The sequence below is a fragment of the Haemaphysalis longicornis genome, unplaced genomic scaffold (genome assembly GCF_048455015.1).
Source record: "Haemaphysalis longicornis isolate Haplotype H1 unplaced genomic scaffold, Haemaphysalis longicornis Haplotype H1 scaffold_29, whole genome shotgun sequence".
NCBI classification, from domain to species: domain Eukaryota; kingdom Metazoa; phylum Arthropoda; class Arachnida; order Ixodida; family Ixodidae; genus Haemaphysalis; species Haemaphysalis longicornis.
Window position 1 is genome coordinate 2,411,712 of NW_027526331.1, and position 18,621 is coordinate 2,430,332.

An 18,621-nucleotide genomic window follows, 5' to 3' on the forward strand; every position below is an offset into this window, starting at 1 on the left:
AAAGACTCCGGTGACCACGTGGGCCGCACCGCCGGCCGTATGACCGTTCGAGTGCGGGGAACAACGATCGACGAGGCACTCTCGGCTAGCCAGGAGGAGGAAGAACACGCGGGATGGGTCGTCGCTACCCGACGTAGACGAAAGAAGAGCGAAGAGAGCACCTACAAGGACGGGCCGCCGGGCAAGGACGGGCAATCGCAGCAGCATCGTCCTCGCTCTCCCGGTAAGCGATCGCATGCAACGCGGGCGCAAATCACGCAGCACGCAGAGAGCTAACATCAAGCTCGCTAGAACGGCGCGCATGCCGAACTTGCCTGAAAACGACCACAAAATCATCGTCCGCCCGCGATGCGGCTTCGCTCTCGGGAGGCAGGATCTTCTTGCATTCGTGGCGGCCATGGCAGCCTCCGCCCAAATACCATTGGAAGAGACGCTGAAAGCCACTGTCTGTCCTAACGTAGGGCAGAATATCATCTTCATCAGTACTCCAAGCCAAGAGAGAGCTAATCGATACGACTAGGTCAGGACCATCGCACTTCGAGGCAACAGATATGAAATTTTCGCATATCGTGCCGCGCCCAGCGGCACAGTCAAAGGCATCATATACGGTGTCCCGCCGGCATACACGCCGGCAGACATCAATGCATGCCTGCTGGGAGATCGCAATCCTACTGTACTCGCCGCTCATCGAATGGGGGAAACGAGCCAATCATCATCTTATTCGAAGGACACAACGTTCCTCAGTACGTCAAATTCGCTAGCCTCATGATGAGGTGTCGATTATACAAGCAACACAAGGAAGTATGCCGGTCATGCGGGGAGATTGGGCATCGCAAGGACGTCTGCCCCGCCCGGAAAAAAAGGTCTGCTTCGATTGCGGGTTACACAACCCGCCGGAAAACCACCAAGCTAGCTGCAAACCGCGGTGCAAACTATGTGGAGGCCCCCATCCATCCAGTACGGGAAAGTGCCGTAACAAATATAAAACCCATTTTGTCGTACGCCAACGGCAAGCGGCGAGCAAGGAACGGCCACATAACGGCTCGAATGATATTACGGTCGGCTTCGACTTCCCAAAACTACCCGACCGGAGCGTCTGTGCTCAGGCAAGGCAAAGGTCACAGAGCAGACACAGAGGCAAGAGCGCGGAAAATAATAATGAACGAGGTCGTAGTCTCTCCAATAATCGAGCAACATGGGCGACGGTCACCTCTGGTTACCCTCCCCCAGCGCGAGGCGAGAAGAAACCAGCGCAAAGAAAGGGAAGCGGACCTCCTCCCGGCGGAAACAGAGAGGACAACGCCGGCGGCAGCGAAGTGGCCGCGCTCCGGGAAATCATAGTACAGCTGCAAGAGACTGTCAAGGAGCAGAAAGAAATGATTAATAGGCTGCTGGCGGCGCAATTGGGGCGCACGGCGGCACCGACGGAGAGAGCTGAAGAAACAGACTGGCAACTCGGCAGTGTGCAGAGACCGCCGACCCTCACGCCAGCCCGCGAGCCAATCACTACATCGCCCCATCACCAACCGCCCAGTAAAATCAGAAAGCGAGCGGTGACAACGAACAACACCGACGAGGACGAAATGACCGAAGAGCCATCTGCAGAGGAGACTAACAACGGCAATGACAAGGAACCTTTCGTCAGCGAAGAGATCAGGATCCCATCGGTAGAGGACGCCGGCATCAACTACGGCGTCCGTATACATAAATTAGGCAAACGAGTCGACAAACAGGCCGGGCAAATCAAAGCACTCGGCGAGAAAGTCGCCTCCGTGGAAGCCAACATCAAGAAAGAAATTGCAGAACTCAAAAAACTCATAATCGACTCCCTTGCGGGTAAACAACATGGAACGCCTATAACAACCCGTGATGATGGCTCCCAATAGGACTTTCTTCCGAATCTGGCACTGGATCCTCATGAAAATGGACGTTGAGTTTTAATAGACCCCCTATTGAGTTCCTATAGAGTCAATAAAAAGTCAACTAAAACTCATAGCTTATAGACTGTGCTCGTTAAAAAGTCAACAAACTTTGTATTGAACAAACTCAACCAACATTTTATTGCCTTCAAGACAATGAGTTTTAATACACTTCATATTGCGTTTCTATAGAGTAAACCAAATCTTAATCATAAATACTGCGGCCAATGTAAATTCAATTGCCTGTTTATTGCAAAAATGCAACATGAATTTTATTGCCTTCCCTATATTGAGTTTTAACAAACTCTGTATTGCCTTTCTATAGGGCCGATCGAACTCGTAATGTGTGGACTGTGGTCATTAGACAGGCAATAAACTTCTTATAAAGAAGACGCAGCAAGCATCTTATTGCCTTCATTATATTGAGTTTCAATAGACTCTGTAGTGGGTTTCTATAGCCACCCACGGAGGTCTGGTAGCTTATCGGTGCATATATGTGGGCTGCTATTGCGCCGCCTGCCCCGCCCCATCAGCCAAGATCGCGCGATGGACGTCCCATCAATACGTCTTGGGAGCACTTGGTAGCGGTGGCGCCTGACAGTTCGCCACCGCCGGACAGTTCGAGCCCCTACAAAGCTCCTCTGTTAAAACTTGCCAGAAAACCTGACTCACAGGCAACAGGATATTACGACTATACTCAATAAGAATTTTATAGAAAGCTAATAGAGATATATTTATAAAAACTCATCACACATTCGGTTCAGACTTATATGCGACAGGTTGTGATGACTGGGCACTATAAGAATTTTATAGAAACCTAATTGAGATAAATTTAATAGGAACCCGTCAGAGACTCTATTCAAAGCTGACTCAGACGCAACAGGTTGTTACGACCATACTCAAACATAATTTTAAGAAAGCTAATGCAGGCAAATTAAAAAAAAACTCTTCAAAAAGTCTATTCAAACTTTATTCACACGCAACAGGATGTTACAACTATACTCAACAAGAATTTTATAAAAATTAATTGTAATAAATTTAATAAAAATTCGCCAGAAACTGTATTCAAACCGGACTCCCATGCAACAGGCTGTTGCGACTGTACTCAGTAAGAATTGCATAGAAAATTTATTGAATTTATTTTATAAAAACCCCATAAGAAACTCATAAGGAACTCGATTCGAAACCGATAAGGTCTACTGACTTGGCTCTATAGACTTTTAATTAAAATGCGGTGGCCAATTTGTAATGGAAACTCAATAGAAATATTCTATAGAATGTTGACAAGAAGTTTATAGAACGCTTTTGAGCAATCTCTATAACAAGTTTATTAAATCCTGGTAACCATTTTTAAGAGGGGCGCGAACGCCAATGGCTTCCAGCGCCGCAAGGCATTACTACAACAAATCTTGGGCACCATTGCGGAACCCCCGGAAATTATTATGATTCAGGAAACACATTCGGAAGATCCCCCCAAATTACCCGGATACCGCGTGCACGCTGCGCCGCCTAGCGCGCGCGTTCACGGCAAAGGAGCGGCACAAGGTGTGTGCATATTCATCCGCAAAGGGATCACTTTCATCCCCCTCGACCCACCTCAGGGAAGCCAGACAGCACTCGAAATGTGTGCTATAGAAGTGGTCGTGGGCAAAAAGAGTCACCGCGGACTTCCCTGACCGCCGTGAACGTGTACAGCAACCCGCAACACGGCCACCATAGATTCAAGACGATGTTTCAAAGGGCCCGACAACTCAACGGGGGGGGATTTCAACTCGGCTCACAAGGAACTAGGGTACCCGCGTACGACGGCCAAAGGCAGGAATCTTCTGGAGGAAGCGGAGAATGCCGACTTCAACCTCTGTACAGATGCTTCGCAGCCCTCACGTATCGGCACCTCAACGGTACGGGACACTACCCCAGATCTCGCCTTCATCCATGCGCCGACCGGGACGCCGGCTCGATGGAAAAACACGGGCATGAACCTCGGGAGTGACCACTATATTATAGAGGTCGGGCTTGAACTCCCCGTCCCGAGCGCGGCTCCTAGGGGACGAACGCATAGAATGACGGACTGGAACGCTTTCCGTGAGCTCAGCACCCACACGAGCTGCGGAAGCGTCGTCGAGTGGGCCGCACAAGTAAACGAGACGGTCCGGCGAGCGACCACCGAAACGGTAACAGAGAGTGACATCCCCGCGTTGGACTCCCGCTTGGCCCACATGCTGGAGGCGCGAAGGTCGCTGCAGCGCAGATGGAAGAGGAACAGAACGAACAAGACACTACGCAAACGAGTCGCACGCCTCGGGAAAGAAATCGAGGCGTATAGCCGACATCTATCTAGACAGCATTGGTCTGCCATATGCAAAGAGGCAGACGGGCAGCTGCACGTGAGCCGCACCTGGCGACTCCTCCGTCACCTTCGGGACGAGCAGCAGAGCAAGTCGTATCAAAAACACAGACTTGAACAGATCCTGCACGCAGCCATCAAGCAGCAGGGCGAAGCCGGAGTCAAGGACTACCTAAGCAACAAATACATACCCTCAGCACCGGCAGTCACCCATCCGGAATACACTGGAGAGGACAACGCCATACTAGACGCTGAGATTAGCGAGTTCGAGGTCCGCCGAGCCCTCAATGAGCTAAACTGCAAGTCGGCGGCGGGGCCAGACAGAATACAGAACAAGACGCTGCGGAACCTAGCGGATGGCGATGTCACAACGTTAACCAAATTCTTCAGTGAGTGCTGGCGAACGGGATGCGTGCCCAAACAATGGAAGACTGCCCGCACAGTTCTGATTCCTAAACCGGGCAAGCCACCCAACATTGAGAACCTCAGGCCAATATCTCTCACCTCCTGTGTGGGAAAGACCCTGGAGCACGTCTTAAATAATAGATGGCAGGACTACGTGGAAAGCAGGGGTCTATACCCTTGCGCAATGCTGGGCTTCCGCAGCAAGCTCAGCACCCAAGACGCCATGCTCCTATTGCAGAACGACTTGCTCGAACATCCCAGCACTGTCGACTGCAGAGCCATCTTGGGGCTCGACATCAAGAGCGCGTTTGATAACGTGCGCCACTCAGCCATCCTTCAGCAAGTCTGTCGAATTGGCCTGGGGAAGCGATCATACGACTACATACGATCTTTCCTGTCTTGCAGGACGGTGCAGCTACAGGCCGGGGAGCTGCAGCTCGAGGAGCGCGAACTAGGAGGACAGGGAACCCCACAAGGAGCGGTCATATCTCCATTCCTCTTTAACCTTGCCATGCTGCCAATCGCCGAGGGCCTGACTCGCATACCGTCCGTGAATCACACCATCTATGCGGACGACGTGACGATCTGGATGAACGGGGGCACGATTGGACACCTACAGACCACCCTACAACAGGCCATCGACTGCATCGAAGAACGACTTCAGGGCACGGGGTTGTACTGCTCTCCCCAGAAGTCTGAACTTCTCATTCTTCCCCCTGCGGGCCACTGGCGCCAGTCTGCGGCGAAAGAGGCCTCTGAGATCACGCTACGCGCGAGAGACGGCGGCGTCATCCCGCACGTGAACGCCCTGCGTGTCCTCGGAATGCATATTAACACCGGCAGCGGAAACTCTTTAGCAGTGGACCGATTGATCACAAAGATAGGCATAGCGACCCGCCTCATAAAGCAAGTCGCCACCAGGAAGCAGGGAATGAAGGAAGCCAGTTTGCTCAGGTTGGCTCAGGCATTCGTCGTCAGCCGCGTCGCATACGTAGGGTCGTTCCATAAATGGCTCAGACATGAAAGGGATAAAATCAACGCCGCCATACGCAAGGAGTATAAAGCGATCATGGGTCTGCTCCCCGGGACCAGCAACGCTGCTCTAGCGGATCTGGGAATGCATAATAGTTTGGAGGAGATCGGCGAAGCCCAGCGCACCTCGCAGCTCGTGCGACTCGGAGTCACCAAAACTGGCAGAACTATCTTGCGCAGACTGGGCCTAACCTCTCCGGAGGGAACCAGCTCAGCAGCGGAAGAGAAAGAAGATGATTACCCGAAGCATGATGAAAGACGAAAGCGTCTCCATTCGTTGCAACTAGTCGTCCCTCCGCCTCCCCGCAACGTCCAGCTGGAGACCGACGACGGACGCCGGAAGGCGCGAGCAAACGCTCTGGCGCACACGTACGAAAACGACGCTGACGCGTACTATGTTGACGCAGCAGCATACCCTCACAGAGTAGGGACATATGCGCTCTCGGTCGTACGAGCAAGCACCGGGGAGTGTGTTGCCGCTGGCAGCGTACGAGTGGATACGGCAACACAAGCCGAGGAGGCGGCCATCGCACTGGCGCTCACGTGCCGACCCCTACAAGTCAGAACAGTTCTTAGCGACTCGTTGACAGCACTCAACAACTACAGCAGGATGACGGTGGGCCGTGTCGCTCACGAAATACTACCTCCGCACAGAGGCGGTCGGGTTTACCTCCGATGGTTCCCGGCTCACGTCGGTCGACTACAGAGAGGCACTCCCAACCGAAACGAAGATGCCGACACCATCGCGCGCGAGCTCGCACACCGCGCGACGGCATACGGACCTTCGACAACGGACGGGGACGCGGTTGCCAGCCGCGACGACCACGAGAACGACTTCAGCCCTATCACCGGGTACAGTGACGTGCTCGAGTGGTACAGGGCGCGAAGGCGAAAGATGGCCCGACCACATCGTAGTCTCACTAGAGAAGAAGTACATCTCTGCCAACTCCAGACGGGATCGGTGCTCACCCCAGCCTTGGCGCATCATGTGTGCCCTGGACTCTATCCGTCGAACATGTGCAGTGTGTGTGGTGTGGTGATCGCGGACTTCCCCCACGTGCTATGGGGATGTGATGAACATGAACGCAGGGGACATCCACGGACCATCCCCGAGTGGAAGGACTTCGCATCGCAATCCGCGGTAACTCAGCTGCTGGCGACGGCTCTGGGTACGCAGCGGCGGACCGAGCAGGAGGCCGGTCGCCTCACCGGCGCCCCCGGCACTCCTCGCGCTCCGCTCGCGGGACCTTGAAGACGATCGTCCAGTCCCGTGTCCCTGGACACTAAGGTCAGGGCGGAACCCTGTGAGGTGCTCCCCCTGAAGCCGGGTTACTTATAATAAAGTCTCTCTCTCTCTCTCTCTCTCTCTCTCTCTCTCTCTCTCTCTCTCTCTCTCTCTCTCTCTCTCTCTCTCTCTCCAGAGGCATACGCTTCAGCCAACCGCTCGTTGTGAACGCGTGGGAGCCGCTCGTAAGCCACGGAAGCGGCGCACCTTCGTTGCCGCTGCTGCCATTGCTGTTATCAAGCGCGCAAGTGGAATAATTTGACGATTTGTGTGAACGCCGAAAGAAAAGCCTAGGCGCCTAGATCCGAAAAATTGTTGCTAAAAGCTTTGGCGCCATCTTTAGATGGCGATGGGTGGAACGAAATTTCAGCTCTTTTGGCAGTTTCGGTTTCGAATCCGATTCTAACGCGCATGCGATTTTTCGGCCTATTTTTGCGGAAAAAAGGTGCGCGTTAGAATCGGGTAAGTACGGTAAGTTTAACTGTAACGGCGCTTATTGAACGCGGCCGGAACAGCAAATTCAATAGCTTCCATTTTTATGGCCGTAAGGCGGTACACTACTCAAGCTGGCTTCGTTTCAGCAGTCAGAGCAGTCTTCGTAAAAAATAGTTTGATCACAATGCTCTCCGCGGTCATCACACGTTTGTGGCACAACGTTTCCGCCAACACTATGCCCCTTTTGTGCGAGATTGCTAAACCACATGGAGCACACAACATTAACGTTGTAGCTTTTATTTTACCTCGAAAGCCTGCCAAACGTGTGTTCTAAACTATCCAGTCTGTGAACAGGTCCCATGAACTTCTTTTTTGCCTCAAATGCACGCAATGTTTCCTTAATGGACGAAAAATTGCAACTAGTTTTTTTGTGTGCGGCCCTGTGGTCACAGAACTTTTCCCTCGTCCATTCGCTTGGAATGTCTTTGTTTGAGGCTCAAACAAGCGACTTCACAAGAAGAGACGCCAAAATCGGCACTGTCGCATTTCTGTTACAGTTTGACCAGCTAAGCCTCGTCGAATTAAGTAATTCAGTATTACAGCGCTATATTCAAAAGGCTCGCTCAAGCAGTAAGCTACAAATCACTTTGCATAGTCTATAGCTCGTATAGGTGCGGAAAGTCGGATGCTCACGGACATTCGCGTTTTCTATCCCATATCTTATTAGATACGTACAGATGTTGGCGCCCATCAAAAACTGAAGGATGGTCAAAATGATCTACCGACGCATTAAAGTACCGCACAACTCACAACTAAGGTTTAATTTCACCACGCAAAATCATATATTGAACACCAAACTACATCCTGACTACAGTCGCAATCTTCAGCCACAGACGCCCAAAGTATCGCAAAACAATCCCTTGACAAACCCACCATGCCAAAACGCTCCGTACTGCGGATCCAATCGAATTGCTTTTCTTGCATATAACCGTACCTGAAATTCGCTCAAAGTTGCCAAACCAAAATGACGCATGTATGCGTGATGTAGAATAAGGCCACTGCAATTATTGTTCCTCGTTCAGACATGCAAGAAATGCATATTTCAGATGTACAAAACAATCCCAAGAAATACGCCAGTGGCCCACAGGAGCGAAAACAGAACACTTCATAAGAAAGGCCATACCTGTTGTCCTGCAGAAGATGGCAAGAAGTATGATCGCTCTGGCGCAAACGCTGCGAATCGCCATAGCTATTCTGTGTAACGACGACTGCACTGACGCGCACACACACGAATATAAGCCACGAAGAGCCAGGATGCACTAATCCCGGCACCTTATCTTTTAATGACGCCAGGATAACCGCGTGCTGATAAGACGCGTTTCGCCGTCTAAATAAAAGCGCATTACCTCGAACATAAAAGGAAACCCACGCGCCGAGAAATTTCGGCCATTTCGGCACGCGTGTTACAACGAGCTGTTTTATCTGTATACCAGGGGTGACTGCCTGACATTTACGGAGGAATTCTTGCTTGGGATGAAAGTGATATCGAATCTTCCAAGACGTGCAACTCGTTTCAGTGCCTCAAAGCCTAAACTTCAGCCTCCGATTACGCAAAATAACGTGACATTGCGAGACGTGACTGCGCACTGCATGCACGTTGACGGTAGTTCTAATGATTTCTTCACCTTAACAGATGAAACACTTTGATTGCTTTTACATGGCTGCTAGAAAAGCGCTTCGCAGCGAGCGATCGCAGCAGCGGGATGACGCGTCGAAGCCTGCTTCCACGGTGAACTTTTTTACACCCTCATTGGCCGAAAAGGGTGTAGAAACGGTATACCGGGACACACAATTATAAAAGGTATTTTGACGAAAGAAGGGTGTATGGATGAAAAAATGGTGCGCTTGTGAACACCCTAAATAAGGTTGTCGGCAGCGCAGCTAGCCGTGGCAGTATGAATCGACTGAGCGCGCAGCACTACATACAGATGCATTTAACACGCAAAAACGATGAATGGATAAAAATTCCCCCACATTTCCCCGAAGGGGAGCATGAGGAAGTGCGAATGCACGGGTGATGCTATGAGGGGGAGTTTGTTGAAATTTGGTGGCATTTGCCCGTTAGTTACATTAACACCCCCGCGTGATCACGTTCGGGCCGCGACAGCCTCGCCTTTAAACCCTCGCGCAGGGCGACGGCAGGCGAACGAAGCGGGAGAGAAGGCGAGAGCGCGCAATGGCAGGCGAGTGATAGGGGAGAGGAGGCGAGAACGCGCAACGGCAGACGAGCGAAGGGGAGACGGAGGCGAGAGCGCGCAAACGGCAGGCGAGCGAAGGGGAGAGGAGGCGAGAGCGCGTGACGTCACGGCGAGCGGAAGGGGAGAGGAGGCGAGAGCGCGCGACGTCACGTGGCGTACTACGTCATGGCGCCGTTGCTACGCACGCTCTCCCCTCCGCTCCGCGCCGTTGCTAAGGGCGAGGAGGCGCGCGCGCGATAACACCTGCGGCTGAAGACGGACGGCGGCAGAAGCGTGACTCAGGGTAGCGTAAGAAGTGCATTCGCACTTAAAAAATCCCGGGTCATCTCAACTGACGCGAAACCTGGGGAGGGCGAAGCATGCAGTGTATAAGTGCATTCTTGGCGCCTTGACGTTTTTGCCCACGAAGACGAAACCGTTGCGGGTAAGGGTGTACAGCTTTGCCGGAACAGCCTCGTATCTTTGAAGCACAAAGCGTTCTAGCGCGAGCCGTTGGAAAATGAGTGTCCAGGTCTTTTATTACCATGACTTCATGAGACAACGATGACAGGAGACGTCAACAGCCCAAAACCCTAAGGCACTTTGCCCCTCAAAAACCAAGGGTATGCACTGGGAGAGCGAGCGTATAGTTAGTTACCTTAGAATTGCATCTGCTCTTCTCGGTTTTATAGCCAGCAGAGGAAGGTAATTTTGTGGAGTGGGTGGGCTCGTCGCTAAAATGAAATATTTTAGCTCTAATTTAGGAAATATGCATTTCAATTTCACATATGCAAGTCAGCATGCGGATTTGCAAGAACTTCTTAATCGTGAGCCACAGTGGGAAAAATGTAGTAGTTATGATGTTCAATAAGTCATGAAAATTTGTTAACTACTGAACACATCCTTCCCCGCCCTCCAAGAAGAGTGCTATGTTACCAGCCTTTATTGGGCGTAAAACGATGTTGGCGACACAAAAAAAAGGTGTTACCACCTTGCAATAGTTTTCACGGCCCTTAGGGAGGACTGGAATGCAAAACATTTAGAGTGTTTATCCAAGGTACTCATTCTTCAATACCTTTGAAAAGATACCAACAAACTATATAAGACTGTGCAAATATTGTGTTACTCTACTTGATATCCGACAATATTCAGTCTCATTAGTACTAACAAGGAAGAAATGTTCAGGTGACTAACACTGATTGGTGTGTTTCGTAATTATAACGTACGATGTGTCAATACCACAACGATAATTTTATCCCCATGTATAAGGAGCCATCCTGCTTCGACTTGAGGTGCTAAGGGCGTGTACTTGAGCATTTTCTACGAGCGCGGGGATGTTTTGCACCTCACAATTTTCAAACAAAATAAATCGGCACAATTTATTTACATTGAGCACCCATTTAACACGCTTTCAACACTACACAGGAATTGAGGGTGAACAGTAGGTGTAACTACACCCATAAACAAAACCAGGCTGTTGGAACACAAAGGAAAAAGGTGTAACCACCTGCCACCACAATAATCACACCTATACAACACCTTTTTAGATTCAAAAGGGTGTTGGGACAACAACAAAAACGGTGTAACCACCCAGCAACACTTTTCCCCGATTTTGGAGAGGATTAGAGCGGGAAAAGAGCTTAGTGTGTGCATTTAAGTCCATTATTTTTGTGTACCTTTCAAACGAAATTCATTCGTATTGACAGAAGTAAACCATCTGTACAATATACAAAAACTATTTTACTATTCTGATTGACTCACGACCTAATTCTCCAGTTCCATCAGTACAACAAAAGTCGAATTTGTAGGGAATGCCACTGGTTGAGCTGTTGTATAATTATTATGTAACCACTGTTAATGGCATTAACATAATTTTATAGAAATACTAACGGTAGTACCCGGCGGTGCCCGGGTGGGCCATTATATTAGGGACAGCAATTGGTATTTGTTAGTCGCCATATTAGGCTACTTCATTGGGAAGTGGTACACACTCGGGAGCGCCTGCCTGCTATCAGTACATAGGCTCCTACTGCAGGCGCGTCGTGGTAATGTGAAACGACTGGTACTCGTGTTTTACTTCAACTCTCGCTAAACAAACTGCACCAAGATGGCGCGTTTGAGCGAATGAGTCAGTGAGTGAAAAAGGTTTTATTGAGCCGGCGAAGTGGAAGTGGTTCCCAATTTCAGAAAGCCATGTGATGAGTGGGCAGCCTTCGCTCCGGAGGAAGTACTGTCTGGACATCCAGATCGCTGTTAGTCACCAGGTTCTCCCACAGCTCAAGGTTTGGAAAAGTGCATGGAAGAAGGAGGAGTTTGGTTTGCTTGCACTCTTCATATGATATGAGGAAGAGTGCCAGGTTGCAAACACAACTTGAATTCGGCAGGAGATTGCGCTGGGAACAAATGATGGAGGCAGGCTGGGTTGAGGGGTATTCTTCCTCGTAGGAAGTGCTATCTCAGAAGATATGAACGATGCTCATCGGTACAGTTTTATCATAAGTAACATGGGCTCCCTACGGGAGGTTGCAAGAAGTCCCAGCAGATGCCGAGGGCTAACCTTTGCGCTTTTAAAAACGATAGTCTTTCTTGGGCTACGTAAACCCAGAAATTTTGGTCTATCTGTCCGTCTGTCTGTCTGTCTGTCCATCTGTCTGTCTGTGAGTGGACTCAGCCACCCGGCCAAAGTAAAATGCTTACTGAGCAATAGTTTATTATACTCACAGCCACGTGTAAACGTCTAAACCCGGTTTATATGTTCATGCTTGTCAACTTTGTTGAACAAGAACAAGACATTACGCAAATATAAGACTGGAAATTAGTACACAAGGAATATTTACAGTGTTCCTTTATTTAAAAAATCCTGGATGCTTGGTTTTTCGATTGCAAATTATATCCTACATCTACTGCAGAAAAGCAGACAACCGCCGCCTCCTGGCGGCATATGAAAAATCACGCGGCAACAGCAACGAAAGGTTCCACTTGCTAGGTTCCACGTTCTGCTTGGAACGCACGTGGAGCATTGCCACGCGGCTCTATAAATCTTCTAGTCGACCGCCTCCATTCACGCGCGTCTCCGTCGTACTGCAGCGCTGGCATCGAGGAGCCCGGCCTGTAGCAGTGGAACGCGGTAAATTCAAATCGCCTTCCGCCAACCTTTAATGTGTTTACGTTTACCTTGGAATGAGCGTGACGGTACAGGAACGGCATGAGAACTGAGCGGGAAAGCAAAGGCATTTTCTTGGCAAATGTCTACAAAGACTATCGTGTTTTGACATTTGCAACGAAAGGAGCAGATACGCGGCCAATTTTTTTACTGGTACATCTTCTATTTTACATTTATGATATATGACACCTGCTCCTACGGGAGATGCGTAGTTGCCGAAGGTGTCAACAGATGGCGATGCTAAGCGAACGCGGGAAAACTCAACTGAATTTTACGTCCAAAAGGATGCAGATTAAAAAATCTCGCTGGCCTTCTTATCCGCATGTTAGGAAAAAATCCTGAAAGTGGGTTTGGGGCAAATAAATGGCCAGCATTTTCAAGAAAAAACGAATGGGAGATATCAACTGGCTGGGTGGTTATTTACGAAAGTGTAAAAACACAGTGTTTTCCCGAAATCCCGCTTGCCTCTATTGGGAGGGTGTCATTGAAAAATGTTGTATAACAGTGTCGAGATACGTGAGTAAGTTGCCTATCTCAACAAAAACCAGTTCGATATCTCATATGGCGGGTGGTAAAAAAATTAATATCTGAAAAACTATTTTACCGCTTTTCACTCTCTCCATGTATCTGAAAAACTATTTTACCGCTTTTCACTCTCTCCATGGCGAAATTTTTAAAATTTTAAGAAATAGTGACCTCCAACACCATAATCAGAATGTGCCCTTGCAATCTGTAGTCGTTTGAAAGACAGTTGGGCTAGACGTGTACATAACCTGTCAGGCTTTTTTGCCTCATCAGTGGACATCAGTGGACAATCAGTGGACAGTGGACAAAAAACAATTTGACCCTTTTAGCGGTGTCACAGAGCGAAATCCTTAAAAACTGTTCTGTGCATTTGTATGAGTAACATATTCTAGCAAAAATCAGTTGGATTACTGAATCGGTGAAAGATTTATTTGAGAATCTTTAGGAACACCATTCTTGTTCCGAAATGCGGAATCACCTCGCTGGTGTAGGTTAGGGTGAAATCCAAAAACTACTTTTTAGGTATTCTTAAGGGCTACTTATATCAGCAAAAAGCCCTTCGATATGTGAATGGATGACCGAGAAAATCACCAATTCGCGAAACCACAATTTCGCCCTTTTCTTCGCTTAGGAGGGCAATTTCTGAAAAACCCGCCTAACCTCCATGCAGCGAAATGTCGGCGAAAAGGCGGCGAACGTCGCCCGGCGGCGGCCGCTGCGCCGCCGGCGTCGAAAATACGGCTGTTCGCCGGCGATCTACGCGAGCTAGATGTCGAACGCGCGGCGGCGAACGCGACCGGAAGCGGCAAACTGAATTTTGACGCCGCAGCCAATCACAGCCTCGTACTTCGTTGTACTTCCTGTCCTGTCTTCCATCGGCGGCGTTCGCCGCGTCGCTTTGCATGGAGGTTGGGGTGGACGAAAACTGAGCGGCGCGTCAAACCACGGCGTCCGCCGCGCCAAGTTCGCCGAGAAACTTCGCTGCATGGAGGTCGGCCTTTAGTGAGCACCTACTCAATGACGCAAATAAACTCGTGAAATTTCAAGTCTCTAGGTCTAACAGTTTAAGCTTGGCGTTGTTGAGTCAGTCAGTCAGTCAATCAGTCAGTCAGTCGGGCACTTCTTTTTATAGGTATAGATGAAGGGTGTCGTACTGCTCGGAAAGGAGAACCTACGGCAGTCGACTTGAGCATCTTACACAATCGGTGAGGTGATAGTGTTTAAAACTAGTTACATGGCCCTAATAATCATCGCTGTAATCAAATAAAAGCACCCATTTCCTGAGCTTTTCAACTTACTACAAAAACCCAAAGCTGTTGGAGTAAGTCAACACCATTCTTGCCACACGAAAAGGGTGTGAAGATACAAATTATGGTGTAGTAACGTAAGAAAAAGGGTGTAATAGCCTCCTAACACTCTTAATACATCTATACTACACCTTGTTAGGCCATAAGAGTGTAAAAACGTTCAGGTTGTATGATATGACTACGCTGCAACTGCTGAGCGCAGCGTGCCGTTTGCATGACATCGACTTGACATTTATTGGAATTTGCTGCGCATCTATCAAAGCCATGTGAGCGTGGCTTTCGATATAGGAATTTTTTTATTTACTGAACGATTTGCCGCCTAAATAAGTATGGCTAATTAAGCGTTTAACGAAGTAAAGTGGTGTCGACACAACAAGGAGGTGGATTTGAGGAATTGAGACTATTCCACTACTTCGTCAGTTTCTCTTCAATGGAACCATGAAGGCAATAGAAAGTTTTATACAATACTTCCAATCTATAAAAGAATAAATGTAAATTTCAGAGCAAACTTAAAACGAATAATCAGCGTAAAATTTTACAGAAATTCCGAGAATTGCTTCTCAAGCATAAACATTCCTGCCGCGCTCCCCTGTTTAATTATCTATAATGCTTTCACGGAGGCATAGAAATAACACGTTTCGCCGCATCGCAGCCCTTGGAATCCATCGCGTCAAACTTGCCGAAACACCTTTCCATCGCTCCTTCTGCATTTCTATAGCGCGGATGGCTTTTTAAAGCGAAGCTTGCTTGGTCTCTCTCATGTTGGTGTCGTAGCCAAAACGCACGGCATGAAGCCCCAGTTTAGGCAATGGGAGGGCACATGATGACGATGACGATCAAACAAGCAAACAATGCTTCTTGTGGTTGAAATTGAACCTGAGTATTTCGCGTTATGAAGCCGACATCTATCCGATTTGGCCATCATCGCATTCGGGTCCCCCAGCATTTCCTTTGTGTTCGTTAAGCAGGCGTTGGCTTTGGACTTTGGCAGTTCGGATTTTAGACGATAACGATAGGTGAGGGGGGTTCTCAGCTTTCTCGGGAAGGCTATCGGAGTGGGAGTTTGGACTGAATTTCAGGATATTTGTATTTTGATGTTTTAGCATTGACTTTGATTGCAGTGGCTATGAATTAGGCACTAAGCTATTCTGTTTTCGGACGCCAAAAAGCTTCGCGTTTCAACCGTCGTCGTCGTTGGACGCAGACTTGTGATTTGTTTTTTTTAATGGCATTAATATGGAAAATTATATTATAGAAATAAACCACTTTCTCGATAGATATGAAAGGAGTCTCAAGCAGATATTGGCAGGAGCGGAACACCTACAGATGTGTACCTTAGAATGCTACATCAACAGCTAATAACTCGATCATGATAGTCGGTTCACAAATACAGTCAAGAAAATAATGAGCCGTTCCTACCTGTGAGAGAGAATACTTCATTCCGATTAAAAGGAAATGAGAAAAGAAGCGCCGGGGAGGCAATTAAACCCGCCACGTTCCAGGCAGCTCCTGGCGGTCTCGATGATGAAGCTCGCCAGGCTCATTTGCTACTACAACTTGGTTACAGCAATCAGCCACTCTCTAGGTGGATGACCCCAGGGTAGCTCTTTAGTACGCTACACAAAGGTCGGAGAATTGAGTTGAAAGGAATGAGCAACTACATTTCCGTTGTGCGTTGACAGCAGTCATTCCTAAGAAAGACACACTCCCACACATACCTTTATTTTGTTTCTACTGATGTTAAAAATGGTAGCTATTGATAACTAATATATACTAGATGCAAATCCAACTGATGAGGAGTATAAGCTTGATCCACAAGTCATTTTCCGAACTGCGTTTCAGTTTGGTGGTGATCGGGTTAGCCGATGAAGCGGCCCGTATGGGCCTTAACCACCGGAAATACCGCAAAGTGTGCTTTACAAAAACAGACGCTTCTACCATGGCCCATCGCTTTGCCGTAACTGAAAGAAACCGGCTATGGCGCAACGAACCGAATAACTAAGTATTTTTGCATGCTATTTACCCTGAATTGACATCAAGACTTCCAAGACAGCTCCCTCGTAGGCTTGAGTCATTATATCATTGCCTACGACTGAACTCGGCCTACACCAACAGTAACCTTTTTCGCCTCGGACCGACGACCAAAGCGTGTATATATATATATATATATATATATTTTCATAGAAACGTTGAACATATTTTATCAGAATGTATGGCCTACTTGACACCAAGATTCAGTTTTTTTTTAAGATACTGAACGCCTAAATCAAAGGCGGGTAACTTTGAAGACCATCCTAGGGCCATGGACTTGCCCCTCAAAGCAGCGTCAGGCTCTAAAAAGTTTGTTTTCATATTTGGAGGACATTGGCCGCATTTCAAAATTGTGAATTCTGTGACACAATATACAAAATAGTCCGTCACGCCTGTCTATCCACGCCAGTCGTTTTTTGTTTGTTTTCGTTTTTTTTTCCCTGCCCACCCCTCTCTAGGGCCTGTTTTCCCTACATCCCCGACCCCTAGCAGAGAAGCATGTAGGCGATCGCAAACGCCCGCAAAACTCTCTGCTTTTTTTTGATAAAAAGCCTTCTCTCTCTCTCTCTCAGCACAAATTCTTACGTGTCATTTATGACTACACATTGACATTTGCGGCACACGCCAACCAACTCAAAATGACATGCATGAGAACACCTTAACATACTGACAATTCTGTCGCACAAGTCATGGTGCGGACCGTGCATACATGCTAAACATTTATGGCTAATTTGTACGGTTATGGTCTTGGTTATGGCTGTACTGTGTATGCGTCGCCCGCCAGTCAGTTCTTACCTCGCTCGACTCAGTGCACAATCTGGGCCTCGGACTTTCCTCTGGTGCATATCGATAGATTTAGGTTGAGTGTAATTAGTGGTCCCTGCAGTACCGTCGAGCATACCTAAGTAAAATATATGCAGCCGAAATAATATGCAAAAATGACCATCCTTGTGCAGCTGAATTGTTTCAGAACAGGTACAAGAAGCTGCATGAAAACAAGCCGAGAGTGATCCGCCCTTTTGTATTCCGTTGGGTGGAGTACCTGTCTCAGTATTCTTTCAAGATATGCCCGTCAACTCATCTGAGATTCTCGCATGCTGTATCCCCCAAGGTCCAAAGTGCCGTCACATGTTACCTTTCTAAGAGCTTTTCCACCCACATTTTTGTGCCAAAAATTTCTTGAACTTAAAGATAAGTAGATTAGCTTTTGCCAATACTTTACTGACGGTTCAAAAACTCCTGGTCACAACGTTTATGCTTGTATAAACTCAGCGGTTACTGTAGCTGAGAGCATTGCTAACGAAGGCAGCGTTTTCACTGCAGACATCTTCGGTATAACCTCAGCTATTGAAGACCTAATAGCCAAGGAAGTACAAAAACTCCCACCTCCACTCGCGGGAACAACTGTGTAGATGCGACGCATAGGGGGTTCACGTTGCAGCGTTGGACAGCGAGGAACGGCGCTGGAACGATGGAGCGGAGTGGCGCAGGCACCGCGTTTTATAGCGCGCATAACGGTGAGGGGACGCGCCGGCGCCAGTGCGTCTGCCGCGGCGGCGCGGCTATGACGCAACACAATCCACTTTAATCCAATCCAATCCAAATCCAATCCAAGTCAAGCCAAGCCAATCCAAGCCAATCCAATCGAATCCAATCCAATGCCCCTCGCGAGAGAGTGTTCGCTATCGGAGAGGAGAGGGGGTGAGCGGCGGAGAGCGCAGCTGGCGCAGCGAGGAGAATGGGGGAGGGGCGGACGCCGATGACGACAACGCCGGATGCAGGGACAAGGCGGGTGAATGAGATGCGTTGCATCTAAAATCTCCCACCTCCCCTCGCGGGAACCCCTGTGTAGATGCGACGCATAGGGGGTTCACGTTGCAGCGTTGGACAGCGGAGGAACGGCGCTGGAACGATGGAGCGGAGCGGCGCAGGCAC

The 18,621-nt window shown here is 48.8% G+C and overlaps 1 protein-coding gene across 1 annotated transcript in view; it reads right to left on the reverse strand.

Annotated features, from left to right (window-relative positions):
• The window catches only part of LOC144173094 (uncharacterized), a 34,370-nt gene extending 25,627 nt beyond the window's left edge, over nucleotides 1–8,743 (reverse strand). The window contains exon 1 of the mRNA XM_077701607.1: nucleotides 8,607–8,743. Within this exon, the coding sequence (XP_077557733.1) occupies nucleotides 8,607–8,670 (64 nt within the window). The 5' untranslated portion in view covers nucleotides 8,671–8,743. The remainder of the gene's footprint in view (nucleotides 1–8,606) is intronic.
• Nucleotides 8,744–18,621: the final 9,878 nt, after the last annotated feature.